Below are 19,062 nucleotides of genomic sequence, written 5' to 3'. Positions count from 1 at the left end.
CCTTATCTTATGCTCGTCCTGAAATTCCCCTACAATACTCACAGCCAATGTCTGAGCCTCTTCCTTTACTCTCTTTGCTTCCGGACCACCATGAGACAAGCAGCACTAGTTCTCTCTGTCCTTAATGCTCTTCCTCACCACAGGCCAGAAACGATGGAACCAGCAGAACATGTACTGAAGCTTCTGAAACCAGGAGCCAAAATGCCTTCCTTATTTCAATTCTCAGACTCTGTGTGTGTGTGTGTGTGTGTGTGTGTGTGTGTGTGTGTGTGTGTGTGTGTGTCTGTCTGTCTGTCTGTCTGTCTGTTTATGTATGAGTGCAGTTGCACACTTGCTATAGCATGCCCACAGGAGTCAGTGGACAACCTTAGGTGTCAGTCCTCATGATCCACTGTTTGAGTCAGATTCTTGTTGCTTGTTACTAAGTACAACAGGCTAAGTAGCCTGCAAACTCCTGGAGATTCTCCGGTCTCTGTCTCCCATCTCCCCACAGGAGCACTGAGATTACAGACATACACTAATACGCCTGGCTTTACGTGGGTTCTAGGGAACAGAACTCAAGCCCTCACACCTGCTTGAAAAGAATACAGTCTAACACAAGCACCATTTTGCTTTTTTGATTTTTTTTTTTTTTTTTTTTTTTTTTTGGTTTTTCGAGACAGGGTTTCTCTGTGTAGCTTTGCGCCTTTCCTGTGACTCACTTGGTAGCCCAGGCTGGCCTCGAACTCACAGAGATCCGCCTGGCTCTGCCTCCCGAGTGCTGGGATTAAAGGCGTGCGCCACCACCGCCCGGCCCATTTTGCTTTTTTGTTTTGAGTTTTTGTTTGTTTGTTTTGAGACAGGGTTTCTCTGTGTAGCCCTGGCTGTCCTGGAACTTGTTCTGTAGACCAAGCTGGCCTTGAACTCAGAGATTTGCCTGGCTCTGCCTCCCAAGTGCTGGGGTTAAAGGTGTGCACCACCACTGCCTGGCAGGAATGGTTCTTTTTCATACTCCTGAAGAGACAGATAGGATGTATAATATGGAATAAATGGTTATTGGAAGTCTTAAAGAAACAGTTCTATCAGAAGGGGAATCAGTGGGGGAAGATACCCTGCTGGAGTGGAATCCAGGAAGGCTTGGGTAGTATACTTGCCATTTATTTTCTGTTCTGTTCTGTTCTGTTCTGTTTTGTTTTGTTTTGGGTTTTTTTTTTTTTTTTTTTTTTTTTGAGACAGGATCTCAAGCCTGTCTTAAACTCATGATTCTCCAACCTTCTTGAGTATGGGATTACAGAACCATACCATTGCACCTGCGTCTTTTACTTACAAACTGTCTTGCAAAGCAAACAAACAAGTCCTGCCCTCTGCCTTCTGGAAACTGCCCAATACCTGAAACATTCTCTTTAAAATCTGTATCACCCCCCAGAGCATGCCTAAAGCTCCTACTGGGGAGCTGGTGTAGTGGCCCACACCTTTAATCCCAGCACTCGGGAGGCAGAGCCAGGCGGATCTCTGTGAGTTCAAGGCCAGCCTGGGCTACCAAGCGAGTTCCAGGAAAAGGCGCAAAGCTACACAGAGAAACCCTGTCTCGAAAAACAAAAAAACAAACAAACAAAAAAAAAAAAAAAAAAAAAGAGGGCTAGAAGCAAGCAGTGGTGGTACACGCCTTCAATCCCAGCACTGGGAAGGCGGAGGCAGGTGGATCGCTGAGTTTGAGGTCAGCCTGGTCTACAGAATAAGTTCCTGGACAGCCAGGGCTACCCTGTCTCAAAAACAAAACAACAACAAAGAGGGCTGGGGCTATAGTTCAGTGCTTAGACCACTTTCCAAGTATCTACAGGGCTCAAATCACAGTACTGGAAAAAAAAAAGAAAAGAAAAGAAGAAGAAAGTGGCAGTGGGACAGTGCTTATGGGTGGAGAAGGAAGCAGAGAGACCAGCAAGTTAAGTAACAGACAATACAAGCTAACATTTACTGAATTCAGACTTTGTCTTTAGCCCTTACTGGATTCGTGGTGCTGGGCTAAGTGTTTTACACAAAGTAGTACTGTGGTCATCTTCACAGTCTTTATGAGGTAGGTGCTGCTCATATGCCAGATGAAGACTTCTATGTCCAGAGATATTAAAAAATATGTCTACAGGAATCCAGTAATCGGCAGACTGAGATTCAAACCCATGTTTGCTTGACTCTGAAGTCCCATCGCCGCTGTGCACCGAGTGCTGGGGTATACTCTATGCAAAGGAGAAGGATATGTGTGAAAGAGCAAGGGTCCCTAAATACTGCCCTAAAGGTCTGGATGATGCTCCACAAGGGGGCCCATTGCTAAACAGCAGGAAGAATGTCCTAATATGTTTATTGTCGATGACGTAGTGTCTGCTGCAAAGACAGGAACACGTTTTCCCGGAAATTCTACAGGGGAGCAGGCAGCAGCGGGAGTAAGGAAAGCCAGAAGAGAAGCCAAAAAAAGGCAATAGTGTTCACCTTTACATTTACCCAAATAAGGATCTTCCGAAAAGAAAAAACTAAACATCTTTGTAACGGGGGGGAAAAAAATCTTCAAGTTCCAATCAATCCACCGAACTCACATTAAGTGCCAACTAGGTGTTAGGCCATGCCCAAGGCAGCCTCTCTACTTCTCCTCTTCCAACAGTGAAGTCACACTAAGGTCTGTGGCTAGTTCCCACAACCCAGCGTCGTGAAGTACCCTCTCCTCCCCATTTCTACTCCTATAATGAAGGTAAACAAATTTCCTTGCAGGTTAACATAAAAATCATAAAATCTGCTACTGCACTTAACTTCAGTAAGTTTCCTATTTGAAACACTCTTTTTCACTTGACAGGTCTAGTTTTCAAGGTAAACAATAACTGAATGAGCTCAGTTTAACTCCAGAAGTATTTGATGAGAAGTTTCTAAATTGGGTGAACCACCAAGCCTTCTCCTCCAGCTAATAAGTACCTTTCTTCAAATGAATCATTTAGGACTAAGAGATGGGAACTCACATCCCCATCCTTCACTACCACTAGGTTGGAAGGTCTGGAATTAGAGACATCTCTAACTTAGTACTTTTGCTACAGATGGGCCTGAAAGTCATCTTACTTTAGAGTAGTGGCTCTCAACCTTCCTAATGCCTGCGACCCTTTAATACAGCTCCTTATGTTGTGGTGACCCCCAACCATAAAATTATTTTCGTTGCTACTTCATAACAGTAATTTTGCTACTGTTACAAATCGTTAACATAAATATCTGTGCTTTCCGATGGTCTTAGGCAACCCCTGTGACCCCAAGGGGGTCACGACCCACATGTTGAGAACCGCTGCTCTGCATCTAGTGTTATGAAAGGGGAACTGAGCTTCTGTCACTCTTGTGTAAGACACTGCTGTCCCAAAAAGGCATCGTTTCTCACTGGGGTGGGGGTGGAGGGGTTAGGGTCAAATACTTGTGCACGAACTTCAGATTTACAGGGCTACCTCTTGCTTTCCCAAACATTCAGTCTGGAAGACACTGCATAGCCAGCGGTTCGGAGCTGGGAGGAACCTCTCACCAAACTGTCTTAGCAATTCCCCTGGAAGGCTCAACCCTCAGACCAACACCAAAACACAAGGATTCCAAAGACCTTGGGGGAAGGGAGAGCTTTTCCAACCCAACTTCCCTATGCATTGCCACCCGACAGGCCCCGGCTTGGGCCAGGGTGAAGAGGCTTGTAGGTGGACACTTCGCGCCGACCAATCAATCCTCAGGAGCTCGGCCTTCTGCATTACAGGACTAGCTCAACGAGGTTAGAGGCAACCCAAGCAGAGGCAAACCACTGCGGTTTTTAAAGTCTTGTTTATGTCTGGGCCCCTCAGAGAGCCGCAACTACAGGTAGACTCCCTCCTGACATGCCCGCCATCCGCTCGCGGATTCCCAGAGGCCTCGCAGGCCCTTCAAGACCCTCCGTTTCCGGCTTCCCGGCTCAGGGCGGCCTCCATTCTGGCCTTTCAAGGCCCCTCAGACAGCCCAGACCCGTGGCTCACCCTCCAGAGTCTCGCACTGCACCAGGTTGAGGTAGTCCGCCTGGCTGAGCACCCCGGCCTTCAGGCCGCGCACTAATCCCTCCAAATAGCCATTATCCACGTTGAAATAAAGCTCCGGGAAGAACGACATGGCTGCGGCGGGGGCGGCGGGGGCGGCGGGACCAGAGAGCCCTAATGGGGCTCACGCAACTCGACTCCGAGATCAGCTGACTCGGCGCCCGCAGAGGGCTGTCAAGTGCGTCAGATGACGCAAAGCGTGCCACGTGACCACCGCGGGGCCGGCTCTTCGAGGGATCCAGCTTCCGGGTCGCCTGGCGCGCCAGCGTTGCTCAGGAGCGAGCCGCCCTCCGGGCGCCTGCGCACTAAGGCGAGGCGGGCCTTGGGCGCCCAGCCGAGAGCAAAGCAACGGCGATGGCGGAAGTCGACCGCGTGGTGGTGCTAATACCCGCAGGATTAGAGCGGGGCCCTCAATTTAGTTTTCCCGAGTTAGGCGCTTCTGTCTGGCTCTGTTGGGGCCAACCAGGTCAAGGTGAACCTGTGTGCTGTTCCTTACGCTGCGGCGACCGTCTCCTAACCAGACGGAAACCGAGGTCCAGAGAAGGGAGGGTTTTGAAACCAATGTTTAGCCACTAGCTAGACTTTACTCCCCATAAGCTAAGCTGCGCCCGCCTTCCCTGCATTTGTTGCACTAGATTCTCTGGGGCTGGCGTGTGTGGCCTCCTGCTTTCCCCCCAACAGTGGCCTGGTGCCGTAAAAATCGCCGGGATCCGTGACTCAGAAGATGGAGTAACCTAGACCCTGAGGTTATAGTGTATGCAGTTCCGGCATAACGACGCCCCCTACCCTTCGGTGCGCCCACCGACCCTTCGACAGCCACATTGAAAATAACCACAGCTTTAGGATTGGTCCCATCCTTTATTCGCGTCCCTGCCTTTGCCCAACATCCATTGGTTAGGTGCGGCTGCAGAGATTCGTAGTAGTACCCAGCTTGCGGCAGTAGCAAAAGGCATTGAAGAAGCGGCAGTAGCACGTGGCGCACGGGTCGCAGCAAGATACTTGCTGTCCCAGGCAGGACTCGTGCAGCCTTACACAGCGACGCGGAGAACGAGACTCGCGATTCTGAGGATCTAGCACCTGCATTCATAGGGGAACAAGAACGTCAGGAAACTCTGCCACCCCGATCCCAGTAGGATGGCAGTGGAGCGTGGGGCAGGGATGGTCTACAGTTCTGCCAGGTTGGATGGTCCGGAAGTGGGGAGCGAGGATGGTATCTGATGCTCCCTACCTTGCTACTTTATCCCTTTCCCTGAGGAGTTACCTCCGCCAGAGCTTCTGCCTTCCTCAGCAGGGCCTCTTCTGTTCGGTCTGCAGTTGTCCTCTTCGGGCCTTTCAGACTTAGACCTGGGGCAGACGATGTGAGGGCCACACCCACCATGCACTAAGTACCCACCTCCCAGGGTTGGGATTGGGATTGGGGGAACGAGGATTTAGCCCCATACAGGCAGATTTGTGACCAGCAATTGCCCTTGCCCTACACATCACCAACCTGCCCATACTCACCTGGGAACTCTGGGAACAGGGCCTGGTCAGGCCTTCTGATGCCTTCCAAGGGTGCCAAGCCCATCTGGACCCCCAGCGTGGGAGGCAGTGCCAGAAGCAGGGCAGAACTCAGCAGCATTACAGTCAGCATGACCTGGCTCGGCAGGAAAACCCCCCATTTAGTCTCTCCTCATCCTCAGCATACCCTACAAATGCCGAGAGAACTAACCCCAGAAAGTTAGCATTCCTGTCTAGCCTTTGCACTTACCTTTGCTTGCCGATCCTTGCCTAGAGAGCTCCTGGCCACTGGTGTCCTGAGCTTATATGGCAGGGTCTAATAAAGGGCCCACACGTGACTGCTTCCTGCAGCCAGGGCATGAGGGGCCCTCCCTGGAAAACGGGGACACAGTTGGGCTTTCTCCCTCGAACCTGAACCACTGGGAGAAGTGACTATCCAATTTGGCATAAGCCTCCAGGAACCAATTAGACTTTGGGAACAAGATAGGGTGTCCAGACCCCAAAATTTCCATAAGACCAGAAACTAGGGGTGGGTCAGGCTAGAACCATTAGCAATAATGAGGCAGGCGGCCGGTGATCTTAATTTAATTTCTGGCCCCACAGATGTTCACTTAGCCTCTTCATGGCATGTTGTTTCCTTCGCTTCCAGGAACTTTGGTCAAAGGCACCAAAGGGCCAGTGAGTGTCGCCAGGCAGGAGGAGAGTAAAAAACTAGACCCCAGGTTTCTTAGGAAGACAGGTCAAAAAAGCTCTCCCAGCTAAAACCAAGCCCTCCAGCTCTACCTCCTCTTCCCCTTCTTTAAGACCCCCCACTCTTGTTCCTGTCCCCAAGTCCCTTTCCACTTAGGGTTCCTGTAAACCAAGGGAACAGAACGCACTGTTCCCTGGGTGGGCACACAGCTTCAGAGTAAAAAGCTTTCAGCCCGCCTGCTTCATTAGTGTTAATGGCAGCTCCCTTCCGCCCTGTGTTGTCAGGTCTCTGCCCACGCCTGGTCTCATCAGCTTGAGGACATGGTGAGGGCTGCCCATTTGTGGATGGAGCAGGACCCATGGGACCCTTTGTTTGTTTGTTTGGTTTGGTTTGGGTTTGAGACAGGGCTGGCCTCCAACTTACAGAAAAACACCTGCCTCTACCTCTTAAGTGTTGGGATTAAAGGCATTCGCCACCACACTTGGTGGGACTTTTGATGTTGTTTTTGCCTGTATGTATGTATGTATGTATGTGCATCACGTGCATGCCTGGTGCCCAAGGAGGTCAGAAGAGGGTTTTTGGATCCCCTGGACCTAGAGTTGAGGATAGTTGTGAATCACCATGTAGGTGATTGGAACTGAATCTGGGTACTCTGCAAAAGCATCAAATGTTCTTAACCTCTGAGACAACTCTCTAGCCCCTTGGTGGGCTTTTTTAAAAAATCACCCATATGCCCATTTAGAAAAGGAATACAGGTTAAATCATCTTGGAGACCCCAGTGCACAAGGCAATGAGAAAAGATGGAAGAACTGTCAGGATATATAGCCCAGTCCATATGCACTCTCCTGATCAGGTAGTTGCCTGAGGAAATCTTAGCACCAGGAGTGAAAACAACAGACTGCCCTCTGGCAGCCTTCATCCAGAGTCCACATCAATTAGTGTTTGGGAAGGAGGTACTCTGCAGAGGATGGGCCTATAGCAAGCCTGTTCACAGACAGACACTGGTATCTGGGGTCTGGCATTGTGTTCTCCTGCAGGTGACTTGGTACAGTCCTCAGAGCTCAGAGTCTACTTTCTCCTTCCCAGGTTGGGGGCATGAGGAGCTGGGGAAAGCCCCTTGAGAAATAGTCCCTGAACTCACCCTTTAGGGCAGCAAGGATCAACCCTTTCTTCTCCCCTGAGAGTAGTGTAAGCAGTCACTGAGTAGGCAGTCGATGAGGCTGTCGCTGAGTAGGCCTGGCATTGAGACCTGTTTGGAAGCTGATCTGGAAGTTTGGTGCCCCACTTCAGGACTTGGTCTTCTCTGGAGTGACAGGGAGAAGAAAGCAGGCCATATCCTAGCTGCATCACTTGGAGCCCAAGAACAGCACTGCATGAAGTGTCCATGAGGTGCTTTCCCGGGTCTTATGGATTTATTGGGTTTTTTTGAGACAAGGTTTCTCTGTGTAGCCCTAGCTGTACTGGAACTTGCTCTGTAGACCGGGCTGGCCTCGAACTCAGAAAGATCCATCTGCCTCTGCCTCCGGAGTGCTGGGATTAAAGGGGTGTGCCACCACTGCCCAGCTCCCAGATCTTTTCGTCAGCCTCTGTTACTGGAGATTTTGCCTGAAAAAGGTTAAACAGGTGCACCTTGTGAGTTGAGAAGGTGCCCTAATGAGGTGAAACACTTATAATCACAATACTCAGGAGACTGAGGCAGGAGGATTGCTGAGACAGGGGGTGCTGGAGAACTGACCACACCTATTAGCACCTATCCTCAAGACAGCTCTTCATGTCTCCAGTAGGACCTCTTCCCACTCTGAAGGTCAGCTGTCTTCACCTGGTAGTATGTGTACAAGTGTATCAGCCCACTAGGCAGTGGCAGACAAGGGCCATGGTGCTTGTGGGACGATCCATGATCCTGGTCAGGTCCAGTGGAAGAGATAGTCAAGAAACCCAACCATCAAAATACAGTAACATAGGCAATAGGCAGCAAGATGGTGTCCAGCAGCAGGGACATTCAGGTAATAAAGCCACATGCTACATTAATAAGGTTCTCTGGCAGAAGAGACAATGCTAAACTTGGAGCCTCAGAAGCTTTGGGATCAGCAGAGCTATCCAGCTCTTCTCTGACTTCACAGCTTTCTAAAGGAAGTAGACATCAGGTCTGCTGATGTGTCAGAATCCAACAGACACTGCAGGAGTATTAGGACATTACCCCAGAAATGCAGAAGGAATTGTCTCATGAAATACAATTCATCCAGTTTGGAGATCCAGAATAATTATTGTAGCTGTTGTTTGCTATCAGACAAAAGAATTATTTTTACAATAAAGACCTTCCTAAATAACAAATGAAAATTGTATATTGAACATAAATAGCTTGAAAAAATGAAATACAGAAAATTTAGATGAACTTTTTTGTCATTGTTGTTGTTGTTTTGAGACAGGGTTTCTCTGTATAGCCCTGGCTGTCCTGGAACTCACTGTGTAGACCAGGCTGACCTTGAACTCACAAGCCTGCCTCTGCCTCCTGAGTGCTGGGATTAAAGGCATGCACCACCACTGCGCAGCTAGATGGATTCTTTTATCTCCTAATTTATGTGTCTTGATCAACCTCTCCATAAGCTTACCTAATTGTTTATGTACTTTATACTTATTTTTAAAGATTTTTATATTTTTATTATATGTATATGTTTGCCTTATCTTGTTGAGACCCTGTCTAAACTTTTAAAAAAATTAAAAAGACTAGGAAGATAATACAAAAAATTATACCTATATTCAGAAAAAGAGGCAGTGTATAGAATGGACAATGAGAAACCAGCATAGATAGAGCACAGAAATCTTTCACTACAAATGCCAATTTTAAAAAATAGTGACATGAAAGTCATGTGCAGTGGCACATGCCTATAATTCTGCAAGTGGGAGAGGGTCATGACTTAGAGGCCAGCATAGGCTGCATTATGAAATGCTGTTTTTTAAAAAAGCTAAGTGTCTAGGTGTGCCTTTAACCACAGTACTCGGGAGGCAGAGGCAGGCAGATCTCTGTGAGTTCCAGGCCAGCCTGGTCTACATGAGTTCACAGACAGTGATGATGGCATAGAGAGACCCTGTCTCCAAACAAACTTCAGCATGCTAAGTACTTTGATTCAAGAATGTCCAAGGACCTGTTGGGCCAGTTTGGGCACCCACCTCAGGGAAGGCTTCCTGGGGGAGGAGACCTTTCTTTGGTCATGAAACTTGAGTAGGAGTTGAAGGGTGCTGGGGCAGTATAAGTTCCTTGGATTCATAACTGACATAGAGTTTACTACTCAGTCTGGTTAACACTGCTTAACACATACTCTGTATCAAACATGGTTCCTTCCCAAAGGCCCAGCCCAATAAATAGTCGGTTGACTTTTTCTCTTTCAATTGGAACTGGGAAGCCAGTCATCTTCCAAGGTTCAGCTAGTGAGTCATCAGCAAACATCTGTAGTCATCACCACATTGTACAACTTCTGTGAGTGTGCGTGGGCTCAGACAACCTGCCACAGAACCCAGTATCATCCATAAGCACAAGCAGAGTCCAGAGGAGGAAATATGTTTACACCCTTCCCCACTCCAATCCCCTTTGCCCTACACTACAGTGTTGTCCTAAACATGGCCTGAGTTTCTTGTCATAACACTCGGTGTATACATCTATCTATCTATCTATCTATCTATCTATCTATCTATCTATCTATCTATCTATCTATCTATCATAGATATCATATCCTGAGTGCTAGAATTACAGGCATGTACCACCATACCTGGCTCTATTTTATTTATTTTTAAGATTTACTTATTTGTTATGTATACAGTGTTCTGTCCACATGTATACCTGCAGGCCAGAAGAGGGCACCAGATCTCATTACAGATGGTTGTGAGCCACCATGTGGTTGCTGGGAACTGAACTCAGGACCTCTGGAAGAGCAGTCAGTGATCTTAACCAGCTAAGCTATCTCTCCAGCCCCTTATTTTATTGTTTTGAGACAGGGTCTTACTATATATATCTGGTTAGCCTTGAACTCACAGAAATCTACCTGCCTCTCTGCCCCCAAGAGCTGTGTTAAAAGGTATATGCCACCGCACCCAGCCTCAATTCAATTTTTTGATTCAATTTTTGTTACAATTAGAAACCTTTTGAATGGCCGGGCGGCAGTGGCGCACACCTTTAATCCCAGTACTCGGGAGGCAGAGGCAGGCAGATCTCTGTGAGTTCAAGACCAGCCTAGTCTACAGAGCAAGACCCAGGACAGGCACCAAAACTACATAAAGAAACCCTGTCTCTAAAAAACCAAAAAAAAAGAAAAGAAACCTTTCCAATGTGTCCTGCTTTCCTTAGTGCTAGGGTTTGAGTATAGTTTGTGTCTCTCCCCACCCAGACTTTTATGATTAAAGTCTAGCCCCAGAGGGCAGTGAAAGAGGGAGGTAGAACCTTTTAGAAGGGCCTAGTTGGAGGCCCTTAGGTCACTGAAGTGTAGTGGGTAGCCATTCCAGCTTTGATCTAGAAGTTCCAACCCCCATTGAGACTTCGGCAACTGTCACACCTACAAGGCGGGGCCAAAGGAGGGGCCTGGAGACCCGAGATCTGGATGGGCCAGCACGCTCTCTGTTCCGGGACCCTGGATGGTGGAGTTGGGCCAAGCAGAGCTCCAGAGAACACCGCTGGACTGCGATACACCTTCCCCAGACCCTGCGACCTACCTATCCCTCAATTTGTAAGTTACGCCATTAAATAAATCTCCTTTTAACTACGTGGAGTGGCCTTAATAATTTCACCAATACTGAAGAGCTATCTTCCAAGACAGAGTAAGTTCCTGCCATAGGGTTCTTATTAAAGGAGCGAGCCTGGCTCCGCCCAGCCCCCTATCGCCTATCGCAGAGGTCACCCTGTGGCCTGGGCTGCACTCCAGCCATCTGGCACTGGACTCTTGCCAGGTCTGCGATTTGCCACATCGCCTCCTCAGCTTTAAAACTGTGAGCTAAATAAGCCTGTTGGTTTTTAATAGAATTTTTATTTATTCCTTTAGAACTTCATACATATATGCAACATGTTTTGATCGTATCCATCCTCTTATTCCCCTTGGAACCCCACTAGAGCTTCCCTAACTAGTCTCCCTCAAAATTTTTAAATAATCCAGAATCCAATTACTGCTGCCTGAGTGCGTGTGAAGAAAAACATCTCTCTCTCTCTCTCTCTCTTCAGCAGCCATCAACTACCACATCTCATCTAGCCAGTACTTTCTTGAACTCCTGCTCCTCCGGCCTCCACTTCCCAAATACTGAGATTATAGCTACACCATTATGCCCAACTAAACGTTTTCCCCCCCCATAAGTGTCTTGCTTCAGGTATTTTATTATAGTGGTGAAAAGCACTTCTATACTACTAGTTCTCTGAGGTTCTTGTTAATGTTTGATACAGGGTCTTACACTGTAGTTTAGGCTGACCTAGAACTCATATGTCACCTCAAACTTGTGGCATCTTTCTGCCACAGCCTCCCTAGTGCAGGAATTCTGGGTATGTGCCACCATACTCAGCTTTTGGTTTTGTCTTTTAAGTGTTTTATTAGAGCTGGAGACAAGGCTCAGCTGTTGAGAGCACTTGTTGTCTTGCAGAAAACCTAGGTTCCATCCCCAGCGCCCACAACCATCTGTGACTCCAGTTCCAAAGGATCTAACACAAATGCTACACAGACATACATCCAGAAAAAACACTCATACACATAAAATAAAAAAATAAACCTAAAATAATTTTAATATTTTATTACATTTATTTACTTGTGCTGGTTGGAAAGCAGTATGTATTGTGCCATGGTACACATAAGGGGGTCAGAAGACAACTTTTTTCCCCCTTTTTATTGAAAACAGATTTTTGAGCTGGGTGGTGGTGGCACATGCCTTTGATCCCAGCACTCAGGAGGCAGAGGCAGGCGGATCTCTGTGAGTTCGAGGCCAGCCTGGTCTACAGAGTGAGTTCCAGAACGGCCAGGGCTGTTACATAGAGAAACCCTGTCTCAAAAAAACAAAAAGAAAGAAAGAAAATAGATTCTTTTCTCATCCAATATATCCTGATTACAGTTTCCCCTTCCTCTACTCCTCCCGGTTCTTCCTACTTCCCCTCCAGGTACACTCCCTTTCTGTCTCTTACTAAAAAAAGAACAGGCAGGGTTAGGGATTTAGCTCAGTGGCAGAGTGCTTGCCTAGCAAGCGCAAGGCCCTGGGTTCGGTCCTCAGCTCCAAAAAAAAAATAAAATAAAATAGTAATAAAAAAAAGGACAGAGCCGGGCGGTGGTGGCGCACGCCTTTAATCCCAGCACTCGGGAGGCAGAGGCAGGTGGATCTCTGTGAGTTCGAGGCCAGCCTGGTCTCCAAAGCAAGTTCCAGGAAAGGCGCAAAGCTACACAGAGAAACCCTGTCTCGAAAAACCAAAAAAAAAAGGACAGGCTTCTAAGAGATAACAATCAAACATGACGCAATAAAATATAATGAAATAAAACAAAACCATCACATCAGGCTGAACAAGGCAACCCCAAAGAAGGAAAAGAGCCCATGAGAAGGCACAAGAATCAGAGAGCCACTGGTTCACACATTCAGGAGACCCATAAAAACACTAAGCTGAACGCTGTTACTATATGCACAGAGGACCTGTGCAGACCCTTGTTGGCTCTGTCTTGCTGTCAGAGGACAACTTTCAAGAGTCAGTTCTCTCCTTCTGCCATGTGGGTCCAGGAGAACAAACTCGGTCGTCAGACTTGACAGAGAGTGTCCTTACTGCCTGAGCCATATTGTTGGCCGCTAGCCTTTTTTTTTTTTTTTTTTTTTTTTTTTTGATGACATGATCTTACTGTGTAACCTACTGGCCTGGAACTCATAATCCACCTGTCTCAACCTTCTGGATGCTGGGATTACAGCCCATTACACATAGCTGATACTTGGAATTTCTGCCTTTACCTTTTCTGGCAGCTCAAGGTGCAAAGGCCAATCCTCACGTTTATCTTTCTTACGGAACACAGTTGCCCTACATTTTGTAACCTGTGGAAGGACCCTGTTGGAGCACATTTTCTCTGTGAATGAACATAAACACTTTGTGGCTGAATTTTTTTTTTTAAGGCAGGGTCTCACTATGTATGGCCTGAAACTCACTATGTCAATCGGGCTAGTCTTGAACTCACAAAGATCCACTTACCTCTGCCTTTTGAGTGCTGGGCTGGACTCACAGTCCCCAGCACCAACCTCGAGAGGGCAGGCATGTCAGAAATACACCTAGCTGTGGAGATAATTTTACCGGTCAGGAACTAGCCTGATGTTCTCAGGAATATTTGGCATGTTCTGTGTGCAGGATTTGAGATCTGGGGGCTACAGAGCATTTTTTTTTGTTTAATTAGAGACTCATAAAACAATACCAAGTCGCCGAGCGGTGGTGGCGCATGCCTTTAATCCCAGCACTCGGGAGGCAGAGCCAGGCGGATCTCTGTGAGTTCGAGGCCAGCCTGGGCTACCAAGTGAGTCCCAGGAAAGGCGCAAAGCTACACAGAGAAACCCCGTCTCGAAAAAAACCAAAAAAAAAAAAACAAAAAAAAAAACAATACCAAGTCTAAATAACAAGTGTCTCTTAGAATCTGTGATCAAGTACTTTATCCCCCAAAGGCACTCTTACTTTGCCCATTAGGAGAACGCCGAGGCCGTTCTTCCTCAATGGATTTTAAGAGAAGACCTTCTAGAATGATCAAAGACTGTTGCTATCCCTCCACCGAAAAGAGAAACCTGGGACCAGCAAGATGGCTCAGTGGGTAAAAGCACTGGCTGCACCAGCCAGACCTGAGTTTGATCCCTGGAACTCACAAAGCCTGGACAGGTGGGTTTCAAATTTCAAGGTCAATTTAGTGAAGCCCTGTCTCAAAAAAGCAAAAAGGGCTGGGTGGGGTGGTACATGCCCTTAATCCTAGCAATGGGGAGGCAGATGGAGCTCTATGAGTTCAAGGCCAGCCTGGTCTCTACATAGCAAGTTCCAGGCCAGCCAGGGCTACACAGTGAGACTCTGTCTTAAAACAAACAAACGAACAAACAAAAAAAAGCAAAAACAGCCGGGCGGTGGTGGCGCACGCCTTTAATCCCAGCACTCGGGAGGCAGAGCCAGGCGGATCTCTGTGAGTTCGAGGCCAGCCTGGTCTCCAAAGCGAGTTCCAGGAAAGGCGCAAAGCTACACAGAGAAACCCTGTCTCGAAAAACCAAAAAAAAAAAAAAAAAAAAAAAAAAGCAAAAACATGAGTGGGAAGTGTAGCTAGAGTTTTCCTGCCTGGCCCACAGTCATGGCAAATCTCTCTCACCCGCCAGTCCCCCAGCCACTCAGACCCGACCAAGTAAACACAGAGACTTATATTGGTTACAAACTGTATGGCTGTGGCAGGCTTCTTGCTAACTGTTCTTACAGCTTAAATTAATCCATTTCCATAAATCTATACCTTGCCACATGGCTCGTGGCTTACCGGCATCTTCACATGCGGCTTGTCATCATGGCGGTTGGCAGTGTCTCTCTCACCCAGCTTCCTGTTCTCTCAATTCTCCTCTCTGTTAGTCCCGCCTATACTTCCTGCCTGGCCACTGGCCAATCAGTGATTTATTTATTGACCAATCAGCAACACATTTGACATACAGACCATCCCACAGCAGGGAAGTGTAATCTATGCAGTTTAGAGGTAGAGCCCTTGTCTAGCATCCAGGAAATCCTAGATTCAGTCTCCAGTACTGAAAAAACCTGTTAGGAAAACAGCCAATAAGGTAACATCAGCTGCAATAAGCTAAAAGCTTAATTCAAATCATCTTAAACTATAAAAATATTGTCTCGGCCGGGCGATGGTGGTGCATGCCTTTAATCCCAGCATTTGGGAGGCAAAGCCAGGCGGATCTCTGTGAGTTCGAGGCCAGCCTGGGCTACAGAGTGAGATCCAGGACAGGAGCAAAGCTACACAGAGAAACGCTGTCTCAAAAAGCCAATAAATAAATAAATAAATAGATAGATAGATAGATAGATAGATAGATAGATAGATAGATAAATAAATAAATATTGTCTCATATACCTCAAAAAGTACAGAGGTGCAGGTTTCAGTTGAGGGCTGATAGACTACCTCTTGAATTTATAAGCACTTAGTGGAACAGACACAGTTGGTTGCTTTCCCAATTCCTGTTCCCAGTTTTGTTTGCAACAATGCCCAAATATACCAACTTCCTTAGATTCTCTAAGGCATTGCTGTGTCAGTGGGAACATTTGTGATGCATGAGATTCTATGATGAAGCCTCTGAGAAAGCTTGAGTTCCCTGGCAAAGTTTTAAAGTGGGGTTCCTAAAGATGAGGGGAACCTTTCAAAAGGAGGAAGAGACTTCTAGACTCACTTTTGCACAGTTGTTTACAACGGAAGCCTAGTGGTCCAACCTCTGTGTCATACACTTTCGGCATCCTGGTTTCAGGATCAAAATGGGATTCAGACCAGTTTGAGCCCCCCTGAAACCAAGTAACAGCTGAAGTAGTCCCAGGATTCTTCTTAAGCAACCCAAACTGAGACTGAGGCCTGCTTCCTAGGACTGGCAAAAAGTACTCAAAGCGCCCTTAACCTTCTTTGAGGGTGTAGCCTCTTACTGCTTCAATAAAGAGAAAAGAGGTAGCTGGATAGGAGGCGGGGGCATACCTTTAATCCCAGAGGCAGAGGCAGGCAGATTTCTGAGTTTGAGGACAGCCAAGATGACACAGAGAAACCCTGCCTTGAAGAGAGAGGAGGAGAGAGCTGAATGCCTACACCTTAAGAGTTATTCTCCCCAGAGAGGGCAGATTATCAAGAGCACTTGTTTCAGTGTGTCCAAGAATGTGGATCTCTGAGTGGTGCCCACACCAGCAGCAATAGCCTAAGAAATTGTGAGGATGCCAATCTAACCTTATACAGACTCTAAGAAATCATAGTCTCCCAGGGCTGGGCTCAGCTTCCACTGTGTGTGTCTATGTGTGCACATGTATGTCAAAGCCGGAAATCAACATCAGATGTCTTTCCTTAGGAGCCAAGCTGTATAACTTGGTTTTTGAGACAGTCTGTTACGAGAATGCTGGACTCATCAATTAGGCTAGGCTAACTGACGAGTGAGCTCTAGGGATTATAGACATACGTCACTGTGCCTGGCTTTTTATGTGGGGGCTGAGGATCAGACTCAGGTCCTCACTGGAGTAGAACAAACACTACTAACTGAGCTATCTCCCAGCCCCCACCAGCCGCCCTAGCTTTAACAGACATTCTAGGAGACTTGGGTGTGGCAGAGCTTTAAGAACCCTTGCCCCACTTTATAACTGCAAAGCCTGACAACTTCCTCACACAAGACCGAGGCGTCTGTGAGCGAGGGGTATCTCAGGAGTGTCTGCTGCAGCTGTCACAGGTAAAGGAATATCTTCAAACATGAAGGATTCACTGAGTGTACCGTGGACCATGCCTGACTGAGGTGGCACAGATCCTTAGGGCTGACGAGAGCCTGCAGGTAAAGGAAACAATTCGAGAGCTGAGGCTGGAATACAAGAAATTTGAGTCTCTTTGGGCCTCCTTAGAGATGCTCAGTGGGGCATAACTCAGCCTTGACAGTCCAGAAAGGCCCCTGCTTCTTTCTCTAAGGGAGCCATCCACTTGAGTATGCATGAGGACTGGTTCTGTGCACTCTCAGTGGAACATGCAGAAAGCATATGGTCCTGAGACCACGTGACCACAAGTCAGCCCACGTTCAAACTTGAAGACTTGAACCTGTGTCAGAGAGAAGCCCACAGAAGCTAGACCCCACACCTTTTAGGGTCTGAATGTCATCTACCAGCTGTCTGTGTTGGGGTGAATAACCCAGGGATTCCTGTGTAAGAATACTCTTACCTCTTTCAACCCATCACCTCTTCTGAAGGACCTCCTATAAAAAGTCAGTGACAGAAAATGAAGGTGTAAAGACCCCACTCTACCTCAGAATGGCAAGAGCAGAGCTTTTTTTGGTCTGAGAGGCTGGCGTCACTAAACCTCGAGCAGCTTCGTATCCGAGGGGTACAAGAGAACAGCCCATCAAGCAAGGCCTGAGAATCAGCTTTTGTAGCTGTTGAGTAGGGAGGTGGAGGGCTTGGTGAAGCCAGGCCCATGGACTGCTTTTTGTGTAAACTGTTTTTTAAAACTCTGGGGTGGGAAATAATTCATACCATCTGTTTTCTGCAACCTCTGTGCTCCGGGGTGGCTGACAGGTTGGCTACTTTCTGGAATTCCATGGTCAGCAAATTTCTTGAAGCCTTGAACCTGTTTTATGAACCTTTTTTGTTTGGGGGGAGTCTTTTACTTCTTTTTTCTACAACTTACCACACCCCCATATCACTAGCTCCCCTTGCCTTCTATTTTTGTTATTTTGTCTCTCCCCACCCCCATCCCCGGAGCTGAGGACCGAACCCAGGGCCTTGCACTTGCAAGGCAAGCGCTCCACCACTGAGCTGAACCCCCAACCCCACCTAGCCTTCTATTTGTAGCCTCCATCTGCAGCCTGGATCCTAGGACTCAACTCTCCGAACTCCTTTAGTGTCACCCAAGGACAACATATGCCACTCTTGCTATTAATAGCCCTTTAAAAAGTAGAATTCAAGGGCATTTGCTCTGACATCTTTGCCAGGCTCCCCTAGCACCCAGTAGAGCAGACCTATCCTTAGAGTCAGGCAGGGATGACTCTACTGTTAGGAATCAGAAAACACCCTCACAGCCAGAGTTGATGCTAGCACACAAAATGCCTTCCTCCCTTAGACCATAGCTTAGCACATGTCTGGGACAATCTAGGGAAGGAATAAGCTGGGAAGGGCTGTGGCCCACCAGGGAGGTCGCAAATACAATTAAAACTCCTCGGTCATAACCTTGCCAAACTCATCACTGCGTTGACTGTAGTCCCACCCCACAGGTTTTGTTATGTAGCCTGTGTTGCTACAAAGGTTGAAGATGACATCTCATGCCCAACTCCATTCTTTCTTTTCTTTTCTTTTCGTTTTGTTTTGTTGTTTTGTTTTTTCCAGATAGGGTTTCTCTGTGTAGCCCTGGCTGTCCTGGAACTCACTTTGTAGACCAGGCTAGGCTCGAACTCACAGAGATCCGCCTGCCTCTGCTTCTCAAGTGTTGTGATTAAAGAATTTCATTCTTCAGAAGATGGTGGATGTAGCCAGCATTTCTCATCAGTTCTTGAAGGCCTAGGACAGGGGAATGACTATAGACCAGAGGGAGCAAAGCCTTGACAACATCCTCTGAGCCTGGTAGCCAAGCTGATGATAGTCTCATTTTACAGAAAAGTCTGCATGACTCAGCAAGGAAGCAGGTGTCAGGGAAACTGGACCAGATTCCTTCCACTGCCTGGGTCTGCTCAAATCCCCTCCCTTGCCTGAGGCCCTTGGGGTTGAAGGAAGAGCAGTGTATTAGTCAGCGTTCTCTAGAGTAACAGAACTTACAGAATGAATATATCATTTTCTCTTTCATATATGTATATATGCAAATATATATGATTTATTAAAATGACCTACAGGCTGTAGTCCAGCTAATCCAATAGTAATTAGCTATGAATGCAAAGTCCAAGAATCCAGTAGTTGCTCAGTCCACGAGGCCAGATGTCTCAGCTGATCTTCAGTATACACTGGAATCCTGAAGAAGTGGGCTAAAATGCCAGTGGAGGAGTGAATCTGCGGGCAAGGTGAAAGTAAGCAGGCAAAGAGCAAAGCTTCCTCCTTCCATGTCCTTATATAGGCAGGCTTCCAGCAGAAGGCATGGTGGCCCAGATTAGATCTGGACTAAAGGTGTG

At 47.4% G+C, this 19,062-nt stretch overlaps 2 protein-coding genes across 2 annotated transcripts in view; both read right to left on the bottom strand.

Moving 5' to 3' along the window:
- Atp6v0d1 (ATPase H+ transporting V0 subunit d1) overlaps positions 1-4,220 on the bottom strand; it is a 39,171-nt gene extending 34,951 nt beyond the window's left edge. The window contains exon 1 of the mRNA XM_052727135.1: positions 3,993-4,220. Within this exon, the coding sequence (XP_052583095.1) occupies positions 3,993-4,122 (130 nt within the window). The 5' untranslated portion in view covers positions 4,123-4,220. The remainder of the gene's footprint in view (positions 1-3,992) is intronic.
- A 109-nt stretch (positions 4,221-4,329) lies between these two features.
- Agrp (agouti related neuropeptide) lies at positions 4,330-10,952 on the bottom strand. The gene is made up of 3 exons (XM_052727136.1): positions 5,553-10,952; positions 5,311-5,393; positions 4,330-5,126 (listed from the first exon to the last, which is right to left on the bottom strand). The coding sequence occupies exons 1-3, from the start codon at positions 5,680-5,682 to the stop codon at positions 4,944-4,946; spliced, it is 396 nt and encodes a 131-aa protein (XP_052583096.1). The 5' UTR covers positions 5,683-10,952; the 3' UTR covers positions 4,330-4,943.
- Between the last annotated feature and the right edge of the window lie 8,110 nt (positions 10,953-19,062).

This window comes from Peromyscus californicus, unplaced genomic scaffold, assembly GCF_007827085.1.
Source record: "Peromyscus californicus insignis strain IS unplaced genomic scaffold, ASM782708v3 Scaffold_8__1_contigs__length_139910024, whole genome shotgun sequence".
Lineage (NCBI taxonomy): Eukaryota > Metazoa > Chordata > Mammalia > Rodentia > Cricetidae > Peromyscus > Peromyscus californicus.
The sequence above is the reverse complement of the archived record's forward strand: the minus strand, read 5'-3'. Positions and strand labels throughout refer to the sequence as shown.